At 50.4% G+C, this 14,981-nt stretch overlaps 1 protein-coding gene across 1 annotated transcript in view; it reads right to left on the bottom strand.

The window, feature by feature from the left end:
• The window catches only part of LOC147709301 (serine/threonine-protein kinase Nek2-like), a 232,239-nt gene that overhangs the window by 128,947 nt on the left and 88,311 nt on the right, over nucleotides 1-14,981 (bottom strand). The window contains exon 4 of the mRNA XM_086925457.1: nucleotides 2,368-2,450. Coding sequence (XP_086781583.1) covers nucleotides 2,368-2,450 — 83 coding nt within the window. The remainder of the gene's footprint in view (nucleotides 1-2,367; nucleotides 2,451-14,981) is intronic.

Genomic DNA, 14,981 nt, shown 5'->3' on the forward strand with positions numbered 1-14,981 from the left:
TAGCAGGTGGCGGCGGCCGAGGAGCAGGTGGTGGCGGCCGAGGAGGAGGAGGAGCAGGTGGCGGCGGCTGAGTAGGAGGAGGATGAGGAGGAGGAGCAGGTGGCGGCGGCCGAGTAGGAGGAGGAGAAGGAGGAGCAGGTGGCGGCGGCCGAGTAGGAGGAGGAGAAGGAGGAGCAGGTGGCGGCGGCCGAGTAGGAGGAAGAGAAGGAGGAGCAGGTGGCGGCGGCCGAGTAGGAGGAGGAGAAGGAGGAGCAGGTGGCGGCGGCCGAGTAGGAGAAGGAGAAGGAGGAGCAGGTGGCGGCGGCCGAGTAGGAGAAGGAGAAGGAGGAGCAGGTGGCGGCGGCCGAGTAGGAGAAGGAGAAGGAGGAGCAGGTGGCAGCGGCCGAGTAGGAGGAGAAGGAGGAGCAGGTGGCGGCGGCCGAGTAGGAGAAGGAGGAGGAGGAGGAGGAGCAGGTGGCGGCGGCCGAGGAGGAGCAGGTGGCGGCGGCCGAGTAGGAGAAGGAGAAGGAGGAGCAGGTGGCGGCGGCCGAGTAGGAGAAGGAGAAGGAGAAGAAGGAGCAGGTGGCGGCAGCCGAGTAGGAGAAGGAGAAGGAGGAGAAGAAGAAGGAGGAGCAGGTGGCGGCGGCCGAGTAGGAGAAGGAGAAGAAGGAGCAGGTGGCGGCAGCCGAGTAGGAGAAGGAGAAGGAGGAGCAGGTGGCGGCAGCCGAGTAGGAGGAGGAGAAGGAGGAGCAGGTCGCAGCAGGTGGCAGAGTAGGAGTCGCAGCAGGTGGAGGAGTAGGTGGTGGAGTAGGTGGTGGAGTAGGTGGTGGAGTAGGTGGTGGAGTAGGTGGTGGAGTAGGTGGTGGAGTAGGCGGTGGAGTAGTAGGCGGTGGTGAAGTAGGAGTAGTAGGCGGTGGTGAAGTAGGAGTAGTAGGTGGTGGTGAAGTAGGAGTAGTAGGTGGTGGTGAAGTAGGAGTAGTAGGTGGTGGTGAAGTAGGAGTAGTAGGTGGTGGTGAAGTAGGAGTAGTAGGTGGTGGAGTAGGTGTAGTAGGAGTAGTAGGGGGTGGAATAGGAGTAGTAGGTGGTGGTGGTGGAGGAGTAGTAGGTGATGGAGGAGTAGGAATAGTAGGTGGTGGAGGAGTAGTAGGTGGTGGAGGAGTAGGAATAGTAGGTGGTGGAGTAGGTGTAGTAGGTGGTGGAGTAGGAGTAGTAGGTGGTGGGGTAGTAGGAGTAGTAGGTGGTGGAGTAGGAGTAGTAATTAGCATTTCTTAGAAAGCATTGGACTACACCATTTCCTGCTGAAAGGCAATATTTTTCTCCATGTGTTCCTATACCTGGTGTGTCACGCAGTTTGGTGCTTGCTTACCCTCTATGTTAAACAAGCATTTGCAATAGGTCTCAGTTATGCAAGTTTGAACTATTGCATTGTAAATGTATATGCCTTTTATTTATATTTAAAACCAAACCCAAAATAAAAGGCCTAGCCATTTACAATACTATCCTAATTCCCTTACCTTTTATCTTCTTATCTTCCCCTTCATTCTAATCTAAATACTCCATCAGTACAACACATCTAACTCACATATACAATATATGTTACCCTCTACCAAACACATATATACAGACTTAGTGTCAAACTGTAAACTTTATCACATTAGGCCATTTAGTACTATCTTTTTAATTTTATTTAAAATTACAATTCATTCTCATTATGTTTTACAAAATAAAAACTACACACAAAAAACAGTCACAATATCAATAGCTCTAAATAATGTCACTGCGAGACCTATTGCATTTTTAATGCTTGTTGCTGTTGCATGTGTAACAGTCACTATCCTTGCAGGGTCCTGATGTAAGGCCAAAGCCAAATTAAAATGAAATGCGACCCACAATGTCAGTCGTTAGAGTGCATAAAGTGAGTCAGTGTTTGAAAGTGCCAACCAGACATGAGTCCTGTTCTCAGTTCCACAGGGATTCAAACTACACCTCTCCCATGAAGAAGCCTAAAATGTGTTTAAAGTTGCTCGTGTGCATATAATTCAGGCTTGACTGACCCTTCAGAGGCAGGGTCAACATTAAAGCATAGAAAGAGGCCCCATCTAACTTCACACTAAGAAAGTTACTTCATTCTGGATCTAAATGCTTTAAATTATAATGCAGTTTTGGTACAGCTTTTCTACTTGCACCTCACCTAACAGACTATACAGAAGTTTGCTAAATTGAACACAATAAAACCTTCCATCTATAGTATTGTACACAGTACAGGAGTTTGCTACAAACAGAAGAACAGTACACATATATACCCTAGAACGATATTTTAATTTGGAATTTATAAACGTATGACCCAAAATAAATTATGAAAGGACTGCTTCAGCAGCCCATACTTACGTCAGTGCACATAACTCATACACCACGACTCCTAGGGACCAGATATCAGACTTCTCGTCGTAGTGTTCAGAACTCATTTGTTCCTAAAAACAAAATGTTTACAGTTAGTCGAAATGAAGTGTTAACAAATTTTGTTAGCAAATCCGCCCTACTCTTTCCTGGGGAAAACCCTCAAACAGAATGCTGACGAAGGTCAGACTTCTGCTCATACTGTTGGACTTGAGCGCAGCCTTAGACAGTCTCCCATGGACTCTAAATTCAAGGGCTATGGGAGTGCAGGGTCGGTGGCATGGCGCTCAAATGGTTCAAATCCTCTCTCCAGGATCAGATTTGAGGACACTCCAAACCCTGCATCTGGAATTTTTACTTTGCCTCAAGGAGTCCCACAAGACTATTTTGAGCCCGACCGTGTTCAATATTTGCATTCACCCACTAGCTCAAATTGACAGACAAGGTTCAAATGGTGTCGTATGCAGACAACATCCAACTAATAGTCTCACTCAGAATCTGAAGTTAACTCAGCAAATCAATTCAGATCCAGTCTAGCAGAAGTAGCCACTTGGATGGCGGACAGCTGTCTGAAATTGAACGCCAATAAAAGTTCTGATAGTAGACAGAAATCCCTTGATCTGGAAAGCCTTGTGACCTGACCCCCTTGGCCACACAAGAGGACCCAAACATTCAAAAATCCGGGAGTATAGTTTGTCTCCAAACTTACCTCTGTGGATCAAATCAGAAGAACCACAGGCAAATTCTTTGGTACCTTAAAGGACCTTAGGAAAATGTTAGACCTAATCCTGACAGTCCCATAAAACCACTGTTCATGCCATCATTACAGCTGGATCCTGTATCTGGGGGCTACTAAAGGTAGCCTGAACTTGCTTCAGAGTACAAAAAGCTGCAGCTCGGCTAGTACTCACTTACCAGAAGATCTTCGAATTGGCAGCCTTGAAATGGACTGCACTGGCTCCCAGTGACAGAAGCACATGGCTCTGAGCTTGAATATTTCAGTTGTAGCTTTCTTCACCAGCAAGGTCCTACATATCTTCGCTTGAGTCAGCATTATATTGCCTGTTGTGCTTAGGGCTTGTTGCTTCTCCTTTCAGGCTTCCAAAATCTTGAACTCTACCCACCTCATGATTTGTGAACGGCAGCATCTGAGAAACTCCAGAAGCCAACTGATCACTTGGCTTTTCCGCTTGATTACTACTCTGTCTGACTCCTAAGTTTTTCTCTGGCGGTTCCTGGGCTTAGCGCGGGGACACAGTCTGGTGTAAACAAGGCGCTTTATAAGCCACTTTATTATTATAGCACATCTGCATTGCAGGGATGACTTTTTAAAAAATTATTATTACCTTTATCAACTGAAAAGCTTTCGCGATACATCATTAGCAGTTCGAGGTGATACATTGCAGTCATGCCAATGGGGTGTATACAAAAATCTGTGGATCTACGGATTAGGGACATGTCACTAATGACCAATGCAACGTGAGAACGCGGGGGAGCTAGGAACCCCTTGTGGGTAGAAGGAGATGAGTGTGAGCCGTGGATTGCAGGGGAGGGAGGAAAGCATCCCAAGGAGGGAAGAAAAAAAAAACGGGGGAGAGGGGAACGGGAGGCGAAGACTGAGGCTGGGGGGCAGAATTAAGCAGATTGTACAGGGTGCATCCATTAGGAAGGTGATGGGGGAGGGATGGTGGAAGGGAGGAGGGATGCGGGGCGAGCAGTGGGGGGGGGTGGCGGTGTGTGATGAAGGCAGGGGGGATGAAGTCATATGCATACTAGAGAGGCACTGGTGCTGTCTGGGACGCTGCGGCGTGGAGAGGTGTCGCGTTGGTGGGCTAGCTTGAATTGGTGGGACAATGTGGCCCATTCATTCCAAGGATATGGGATGCTTGCGCAGGTCCCGTGCCTCCCGCAGAGTCTTCCTCTGCCATAGCCCATTTTTTCACCACACCCACCCATACCTCAAAGGAAGGTCCGGTAGCTGCAGGCCAGTGCATGGCTAGGTTCCTTTTGGCTAAAAGCAGGGATAATGCAGCATATCTGACCTGCACCTTATGAGTCTTTGGCCTGCGGAAGGTTCCTATCGCAACTGCCTCCCAAGAATGTAGGTCTGGGAGGCCAGTGAGGGTGGAAATGGAGTCAAGAATGGCCAACCAGTAGGCCTGAAGGGTTGGGCAACTCCAGAACATGTGCAAAAAGTGCGCGTCTGGGGATTGACAGCGGGGCATAAGAACTGAGTGTCGGGAAAGAAACGCTGCAGGCACGCTGGGGATTGATAGGCCGGGTGTAGAATATAAATTTGTATATTTTTTTAACCTAGCGTTTCGTGAGACTTTTAGGGAATTCTAGCACCCTATCCCATTCCCGGTCATGCAATGGACTTTCGAGCTCGTCCTCCCAAGTAGCCCTCAGAGTGAGTAAAGGTGTGTGTGAGCTCCTTGATTGACTTATAAAGCCAAGTGACAAGGTATCTGCCACAACCGATGTAAAGGATGGTGTGAATGAGCGGGTGCATCGCAGGTTCGCCGGTTAGGTCGCTGTGTGGGTGGAAGCAGTCAATGAGTTGGTGATGCGTCAGAAATTGTCCTGGCGGGAGGCCGTGGTCCTCTACGAGTGTCATATGGGCGAAGTTGGCCCTCTGCAAATAATGTCTCCGCCTCCGTGATCTGAGTCTGTCCATGTGTGTACAATGGCGCTTGTGAAGTACAAGTCCCTTCGGGGCAAGCCTGCTAGTGGTAGTTGCGGGGAATAGCAAGGAGTTCCTGGCCCCATACCGTGTATACGTAACATACATTGGCGAGCCACAGACACCTGTAGGGGATATGTCCGGCGGGGCCTGGTACCGGGGAGCAGTAGGCGACGGAGTTTGGGTGTGGGAATAGGGCAGTGTGCAGTATGAGTTTCCCCGGAATGTCTGCCGGCAGTCCAGTAGGACAGCCACTGAAGTTGCGCTGCTAAGAAGTACGACTCAAAGGCAGGGGCTCCCAGGCCTCCCTGTGTGGTGGGTAGTTGGAGTTTGGCGAGGATATTCTGTGACTGCCGTTTCCCTACACAAGTGTGTGCAGCAGCGTATGCAGCACCCGGAAGAAACTTCTGGGTGGGACAACCGGAAGGTTGGTAAAACAGTATACCAGTCGGGGGCCGATGACCATTTTAGTGAGTGCCACCCGCCCGATAGGGGACAGTGGGAGGTTTTTCCAGAATCCCACTGAGGCGCGGATGCTGCAGAGGACTCTACGATGGTTGCCCTCGTAAATGTCGGAGGGTGAGTGATAGAGGCGGACATCTAGATAACGAGGGGCGCCCGTGGCCCAGGAGAGGTTCTGCATACCGATCCGGACTTCCCGAGGGTCCTGTGGAGCGAGGGTCCAGTGGGTACACCACCGATTCCTCGCAGTTCACTCGGAGGCCAGATACCTCTGCGAACTCTGATCGGATCGTCCAAATGCGGGTTAGGTCCTCGGTGATGTCCCGAACATACAATAGAAGATCGTCCGCGTACATAGAGTGTACATAGTGGATCGTATCGGCTATGGGGATGCACCCCCCAGGCGCAGACTAATCGCCAATGGCTCTACAGCCAAGGCGAAGATCAGCGGCGAAAGGGGGCAACCCTGTCTTGTGCCCAGTTCGACTCGCAGCGGGGCCGAGATGTATTTGCAGAGTCTGACTCGGGACGTTAATTTAGTGTAGAGCAGCCGAGTGTATGGTAGAAGGGTGGGACCTATGCCCGTTCGACGGAGATCATCAAAGAGGTATGGCCAGGTTACTGTGTCAAATGCTTTTTCGAGGCCTAAGCTAATGCAGGCCGCGTGTGGAAAGGTGTCACCCACCTGATCCTGAATATGAATGACCCGCCTGATGTTCTGGGAGGTGTTCCTGCCGGGGACAAAACAGTTTTGGTCTGGGTCTATTAGGGGACGAAGTATTTGTTCAAGTTGGGTGGCCATAAATTTTCCCCAGGAGTTTACAGTCCGCTGAGAGAAGCGTGATGGGGCGATAGGAGGATAGCAGTTGCAGGTCCCTATGCGGTTTAAGAAAGGATACTATCACCGATTCCCTGAGAGAACCTGGGAGTTCCCAACGCTCAAAAACATCGGCGAACATGGCTGTTAACCGGGGATCAACAATGTGGAGAAGGTACTGTGGTACTCGAGAGGTAGTCCATCCAGGCCTGGGGCCTTGTTCCGAGAGAGGGAGCGTATCGCACTAGAGACATCGGCCGCTGTGATTTTCACGTCCAGGGTGTCCCTAGCTGCACCGCGATAGTGGGAAGTGGCAGTGGATCTAGGAATTGTGGGAACGTTTCCCACCGTTGATGTGTCTGGGTGCTGTGCACAGCAGCATAATAGAGCTGGAACGCATCAAGTATGCCCTGTTGGGAACGCACCAGTGTGCCCACGGGGGTCCGGATTTCGGTAATGGGTGTCGCGTCAGAGTCTGGACGCGCCAGCCACGCCAGCAGTGCGCCCGTTTTGTCCCGCTCCTTGTGGACACGAGTGGCATAGGCTCGGAAATCGAATTTGCGCATATCCGCTAGAGCGGTTGCATATTTCGATTTGGCCTCAGCCACCTGGGCCGCTGTGGCCGACTGAGCATCCTCCTTGGTGAGGGTTGCTAGTGTCCGCTCTATCGGCGAGAGTGCGTTCGAGCGTGCGGCAGACCCCCGATATCTGTTTAATGCAAGCGCACAGTGTCACTACTTCGAACGTGTCCCATTCCACGAGTCTAGAGGTGGCAGTCCCGGCGTTGTAAGTGAAATATTCGTGGATTGATTGCGCATGATAGTGTCTAAATACCTGATCTGTGGGACAGTGTCTTGGGAGGTGCCAAGTGGGCACCAGAGGGTTAGCGGTCTCCACCGGAGCGGCAGGATGTGTGCGTCGTGGTCGGAGATTACGCAGTCTAAGTAATCAGTGTGTTGGACCTTGGGTATGAGTGACGGGGAGCATAGAAACCTGTCCAGTCTGGTCCGCAGATTATGGGGGATGGAGTGGAACGAATATAGCCGACTAATGGGATAGTGCACTCTCCAAGCGTCCACTAGGGACCAGTGTGTAACCCAACGACGGAACCTCCCAGATCGTGTGTGGGCTGGGGAATGTGAAGGCGGTGGATGGGATCTGTCGAGTGCAACGTCGAGCTCAGTTTTAGTTCCCCCCCCAGTATCCACAGGAGCGTGGCTAATTGGGCAAGCACGCCCAAGAGGGAGTCCCAGTACCTATCCTGCTCAGTGTGGGGTGCGTATATGCTACCTAAGAGGACTGGCTGCCAATCCAGTAAACCCTCCAACAGGATATATCTTCCCTCCTTGTCCAGCACCCTACGTGCGCGTCTCCCGAAAGAGGGTACCAGGGGGAACGCAGATAAGCGCGCCGCGCGCAAATGCCGAATAGGATGTGGCACAAATGAGTCTGCGCCAGTGGGATCCGAGTTTGTCTCTGCTGCTGTGAGATGAGTCTCTTGCAGGAACGCGATTTGGGCTTGTTGGCGCTTAATGTAGGAAAAGGCTGTGTATCTTACGTGGTGTGTGTAAGCCGCGCACGTTCAGGGTGAGTACGCCAAGATTGGTGTGCTGCATGGGATGGTAGAACAGGGGTGGCCTGCGCCTATATGTGGCTTCCCTAGTATGGGTTATATGGCCATGCCAGAGTGTGGTGGTGCGGCGTGTGGAGATATCCCCCGTGTGCCTTCCTCCAAGCGTGTCATTTGCCCTTATGCTCATGTCTTCTGTGGGGCGTTGGGGAGAAGAGAACAGGGGAAACAAAACTAACTGGATGGGGAAACTGTCCCATTACATGGGGCACATCGGCGAGCTCGATGCGTCCAAACTAGCTCTCCTAGAATCAGGGAGCAAACAGTCAAATCTAGGGGGTGGCCGGCCGGGCCTGCGAGGCAAGTTCCGTATTGGGCGTTTGCAGGAGAAGTGGTTGTCTAAATGGGGTATACCATGTTCATCGTGTCTTGACAGGGGTTGTGAGCGTACCCCAGAAGGGGTGCCCACCCGTAGTGATCCTCCAGCCGAGCAGATTGCCCAATAGTGATGTCATAGACTGCCCACAGACAGTCAGCAATCAAGGGTGTCCGGGGGCATGGTGATGGGAGTCAGCAGTGGGGCGGGGTGAGTGGTTTTCCTCCTCACCACTTGACGTAAACCGATTTGGGATCCCCTCGACGTCTTCCTCCGACTGGGGTGCCCCGAGGTCAGCTACGGCTTGTAGAGCTCTACACCGATCCTGCATAAGCTGCTCTATGTCTGGGGATTCAACCTCTTGGCGTTTAGTAGGATCTCTCCAGTTCTGTTGCCCTTGCTGTTGCGTTTGCTGTGTGGCTCTCTTCCTATTGCGGGGTATCCTGCAGCCGTGTTGCTGTGGTTGAGTCGTAGCCGAGCCGCGCGTGCAGTTGAGATCCGCCCAGTCGCACGCCTCCTCTGCTGCAGCAAAAAAATGTGTGGATTACTTTCAGGTGGGCAGGGAAGAGCAGAGAGTACTGTACGCCATTCTCCCGCAGGCCTGGTTTCACCTCCAGGAAGGACGCCCTAAGTTTTTGCACTGCCTTGGCGTAGTCCAGGAAGATTACATGTTGGTTTTCGACCTGCAGGGGGCCCGCACGTCTGGCAGCCCGCAACGCTGCGTCCCAGTCCTGAAAATGGAGGAATCTTACCAGCAGGGGACGCGGGGGCGGGTATCTGTCTCCCGGTGGGCCAGTTCCAACGAGAAGAAGGCGGTGCGGTCCTTTGTCGGAGTAAAGGATTTTACCCAGGCCTCAACATATCGATGGGGTGTGTTCCCTAGACACCCTCCGGCAATCCTATTACACGTATGTTGCAGCGCCGGAAGCGTCCTTCCAACTCGTCCACTCAGTCCTCTACAGTGGCCACATGATCCGTGGCTGAACGGAGTGTCGTTTGCTGGGTCTTCAAAGTGGGGTGCACTTCTGCCAAGGTCTTCTCTCCCTCTCGGACCCTGTCCGCTAGTTTCCGCTGGTTGTCGCTGAGTAGGTTGATGTCTGTGGTGAGAGCCCAGGCGTTACTCCATGGAAACCCTGGAGAGTTCAATGGCCGCCAGGACTTTGTCCAGTTTGTCAGATATGGCAGGGTCCAGCTGCTGTAAGGGAGTCTTTGGGAGGGTGCTAGTGCAAGGTTGGTTTTCCGGCGCAGTTTTGGGGACAGTCATCTGCTGCGTGGCTCTTGGCTTCCCCATGGCGTTGGTCCGGGGTGTAGCATCGCATTTTTCGTCTGCAGACGTGGAGTCGGGGCATTGCTCCCAGGCGTGGCTGTCGATAGCTCGCTGCCTTCTTGTGATAGGGGGCGTAGTGCGCCCGGAGATCGCCCACGCCCCAGCGAGGGCAGCGTCGCAAGTCGTGCTAGTTAGGTGGGGCCCACCACACTTGGTAAATCTTGTGCCAATCCACACTGCGCACGGGGTAGGCAGGCTCCAGGTCCAGCAGCCCCCGCCAATTTTCTGTGCCCCGGGGGGGTTGGGTTCTCAGCCCCTTGCAGCAGTGTGGTGGCACCCAGCGCCCGCCGGATGTCTCCGCCCCGCACCAGGACGGCACCGGCGGTCCACCAGCAGTAGGCGCGGGTTTCAGACCCCGAGAAGAGGGCCACCGTGGCGCTAGAATCAGCCCTCACCTCCGCTGGTCGCCGCCATTTTAGTCTCTGGTCCAGGGCATTGCAGGATTCTCGCAACCCCAGCGTAGAGAACCCAGGTTTCACAGACGCGCTCGGTGCTGCAGGTGATCCCGTGGCTGGAGGGGGTGATCTGCCCCCCAAAATGACAAGGATAAACGGGCTATTGGGCCGCCCGTATCAGGAGCCTCAGCAAGCAGCAGCCGCTGTCGTGGCCCACTAAGCCACACCCCATGCATTGCAGGGATGATAATGATCAAGTGGAACATGCACAATGAATTACGGATATTATAACTTTCTCCAGTACGTATGGAGACATGTACTCCAGCTACTCAAGGTGAAATCACAATGGAAAACCCCTTTATAATAAGACCTTAACATTTGTGCCTGCCTGGATGCAGTAATTTCAAATAGAGCAACTCATTGACTTACAAATTAGTTCTACTTTAATTTGAAGCAATACAGTTTTGATTTAGGTTAAGCTCCAGCTCAACTAGTTAGATTAAGGATAACTTTCAGCTGTATGTAAAACTAAGCAACACATAGGCCCAACTAACAAAGGAGAACAGCAAGATTACGTTTAAATGTCCCAAACTGAACAAAAAGCTTATATTGCAAATGCCAAGGCAAACTTGCCCACCCGTAGATAAAAACTCAGCCCTCCCAGAAGGCCAAATCCATTACTGCAAGGGTCTCCAACATGGTCTGATAAGAGCTACTAAAGTTTAATGAAAATCATTGCAGGATACTAATTAGTGTTGTAATAGTGACCATATATATAAAAAACAAAATTACATTAGTGGTCACCATACACAAGATTACCTGCACTTATCACCTCAGTGCATCAGGCAGTGCTTCCAGAAGTAATCTAAACACAAAAAGGCTGTTAATTTGGAATGCCTCTACATAAGGAATACGAGAGCCACAGCTGCAATTCCCTTAGCAAAAGTAATTTAGTGAAAATCTCCCCACATTAAAAAATAAAAATTGCTTTAAATTGTTTGAAAATTTAGCCATTTCTCAAATCAGCTATACAGGTCTGAAAATGGCCAAAATTGAGGTTTTAAAGACAAGGATGGCTAACCTATTAATCCAGCCAAGCAAACATTCTAGCCAGCTGGGATGCACAAATTAGCTAATTCGGTACCTGGAGTGCTACCAGTAGTTCACTAACTACTCATTGGTAAGGCCAGCAATACCCGTACAAAGTGGTCCCAAACCAGGAGGTCTCTATTAAAAAAAAAAATAAAATACACTCCGCCCATTCCATCATACAACACAAAGTGTAAGAGTCCTAAAAACGAAACATTACAATTTACCAATCCAGTCCTGAAGGGGGCCGGAGTACAAATGTACAACACTTCTCCTGGCCACCAAGAAATTTGACGTCCGGGTGCATACAACCACAGACATGCCAATAACCAAAAAATTATGAATAGCAAAAGAAAGTGGTAAGGGAACAACTCAATGGAGCAACAGAAGTATGCAGTAGTACCCACACTGGGTACCAGGCTCATCGGTGTGCTACTGAAGTACATAGAAACAAATGTAATCCACTTGGTGGCAGGTAGGTGGATCCACTCAACACCCGTCTTCACAAGCAGTCACAGTCCAACGTACGGTTAATAGTGACTGATGGCCTATAACCCTTTCCATCAACTGAGAAAAGTGTGCTAGGTGAGAACATGTGTCCTCATTGTATAGAGCTCAATGAGTCATCTCAGCACTGTAGTTTGAGGTGTAAGCTTGCAAATGCTAAAAGCCACAAATGTCACATGCTCACTGTTTAAAGACAGAGTAAACCTGTTTCACTGCCATTATGATATCTAGAAGCAGTTTCATCGGACCCCGGCTGAAAAGACTTTATGCTAAGTGATAGCCCACAGAGCTAAAGACACCCTTATTTGAACAGCCATGGGTTGCGGTAAAATAACTGACTGGTGTGGGGTCTGTACTCATGCGCCATACACTTATCCCATGTTTGTACAAACCTTATACAAACATTGGAGGTGCACTTATTTGCACCTCATGTCAAACATCGAGGCCAGGTAAAGTTAAGACACATACAGACACAAATCCACTCACATTGGTCTGGCTCTCCACTTTAAGTTTTGAAAAGAGATTTGGCAGGCCTCAAGTTGAGCTAGGACAAAATTAAGTCATGTCGGCCTGTAAATTCACAAATGGTCAGCTGAACTGGGTTCAAGAACCATCCCTGGACCAAAATTAAAAAATATAAAACCAACCAGATTAAATGGGGGAGCATTTTCAACCAATCATCCATTTCAGATCAGAAGGCCTAAAGGCAGGTCAAATGTGCCAACTGGCTGGTCAGAGAAGAAAAAATGTAGCCATTTCAGGATGCGAATATTCTACACAAGGTTTTGGATGTCAATGGCCGCCCATTAAAGAACATAATGTAAAAAGGGGTGTACCTCCATTACCATGCAGAGAACTTCATCCCAACACAGTACTTTGTGTTGGGATGAAAGTTATCTGCAGTGTAATAGATGTGCACTCTTGCCCAGATTGCCCAACTGTACTGAAGTTTGCAACCTAATGCAGACTTTTGTTGTCATAGGCAAGTATTGATCATGCGTGTGCATCCTGTTCCATGGATTTCAGTCTTGTTGGGCCGAGAGGGGAGCCCCTAGTGCTATCCTAATAGTTTAGTATTGCCTTCAATAGGAGGCAAGCAGCATCAGCTAGGTGGTTACAGCACACCATGTAGAGATCAGTAGGCGGGAACAGCTCCTTTATAACACGTGTCACTTGAGTGAGGCCTACAGGCTCTCATTCTAAAGTTCCACAGCTGTGTGCACAACGCACTCCTTTGTCCCACATTGGTTTAATGTGGAGTGCTGCAAAGTGCAGGAGTGGTGTATCTGTACTAGGTGTATGTGCGCCTGGGGAGAGTACAGTACATGGATAAGGCAGCACAGTGCAGGATGAATACATGTGCAGAGTGTATGTGAGCCTGTGGGTGAAAATCCACAGCAAACAATGCATTCCATTTTGGGAGCTCCAAGCCTACATAGTTAAATAGGAGTGTGGACCTCACCCAGGGAATCAAAGACCAGCTCTGGAGCACCTCTGCCTGCCAAGATCAGTGTGCCCTTTGACTAAGAGAAGAGCATTGGAGGTCCAGGGGGGTATCCTGTGAAAAGGACTTATGTTGTGAGGAACCTGCTGCGCATCGATCAGGACAAAGTGAAGAGACAACCCCCCCTCCCCCGGATGCCAGGGAAGACCCACTGAAGTGAACACTGCAGATTAGGCAGCGTATGTGCAGCTAAGGATCAGACTCCCAGCAGATGCTGCCATTTGAACACCAGCTGTGCAGGCCGGTGCCAATATACAGTAGGGAGACGGTGACTATTTCATAGGGGTCACCAGAACTAGCCAGAAGTGTTTACTGACCAGAGAACCCGAGTGAGGCTTCTGTGGTGAATTCGGGCCAGTAGGCTCCAGGGGAATAGCTGGTTAGATACCACATCAGCACTGAAACACGTTACTTTAGAACAGAGTCAGAATGGACGAGAGACTACCCGGAAGGCATACCTGGGTATTGCCAATAGTGAATGGAGAATAACCACTGTTGCTAGAGTGAGGAGGAAGCGAGACATGGAACCGCCAAGGAAACTGTAGACCAGACCTCAGGAGGATTGTTTGTGAATGTTGCCTCTTTCCTTTGTGTTGGTAAATGGTAGAAATAAAATACTTTGCATAAAAAGTGATTAGGCTAGACAAGGATTTATTGCCGCTGTGCGCATGTTGTGTTGTGAGCCTGTGTCCCTACCCTGTATGCACCTCAAACTGCCATCCTTCACCTTACAATCAACTTAAAAAAAAATCACGGACCTAAAGACATTTAAACGCAGAAAATTGAGGCAATATAACAATACATGAAAAATGTTTACAAAAAAGAAAAAATACTCAAGGACCCCGGATTCCTGCTTGCACTCCGGGGTGTGGGGGGGGGGGCAGAGGGACAGAAACAGCTCTCCAAGGGTCGTGTGGCTGATCAGTTTCTGCTCTGGGAAAACAAAAACAAGACTGACTCAAACAGCCCACCTCACGAGGACAGGACAATGCCAGACCACCATCTGGAAAGAGATTGCCTATAAGCGTGCCCGAGGGCCGTACTTCGGCATGCACAAGTGAGCACAAAGACTTTCCAGGAGTTAGAGAATGTGGGATAATTTTTTCCACCTTCAGATCAGAAGAAGAATCAGATGCTGGCCCATGGAGGGCAAGAAATGCAGGATTGTCCCAGTTTTTTGTCACCCTGAAAACCAGTTCAGCAGGACCTCAACAAATGCCCAGCGACAGCTTCCATCATACCTATGCTGAAGTATTTCGAGAAGCAGAAAAGTGACCAAACGTCCAAAAGTAAACCTTGGAATGGGGCAAGGCAGTAATTCTACCCCAGCAGCAAGGGGATCAGTATAGCGCTTGTGGTAGCAAAACCAAGCGCATCAGCAGGAACTAAGACTTCATAGAACCTTTGCTGGTTTCGGTTTTGAACATCTGCCCACTGGCAGACTATGACCTCCATTGCAAAGACCACGTCAGAAGTTAAAACTTTGGCCAGTATGGCCTGCTATGTGCATCTGACCACTGTTCCATCAGACACCCTAAATATTGCGTCTCAGCTAACCTCATCTCTGGAGCGGTCCAGACTCGACCAGGCGAAGCATTAGAGATCCCCTTTCAGGCAGGTATAGCGAGTGGCTGCACCTGCCTTCAAGGGGATGTCTGGGGGTGTCCTAGGACCCCTGCAGAGGGCTGCTATCAGGGGGTGCACTGACAGTGCGCCTCCTGAAAGCTTTTTTGCCTCTGCACCCGCATCTATTAGACAGAGCAGGTGCAGAGGCAAAGGGATTGCCTCACGCTTTGGGCCACACTCCCACGCAAATGAGGGAATGCCTTGAGAATGTGCTGCAATTCAAACATGCCCCGGGACATTCAAAACAGG

This window comes from Lissotriton vulgaris, chromosome 6, assembly GCF_964263255.1.
Source record: "Lissotriton vulgaris chromosome 6, aLisVul1.2, whole genome shotgun sequence".
Lineage (NCBI taxonomy): Eukaryota > Metazoa > Chordata > Amphibia > Caudata > Salamandridae > Lissotriton > Lissotriton vulgaris.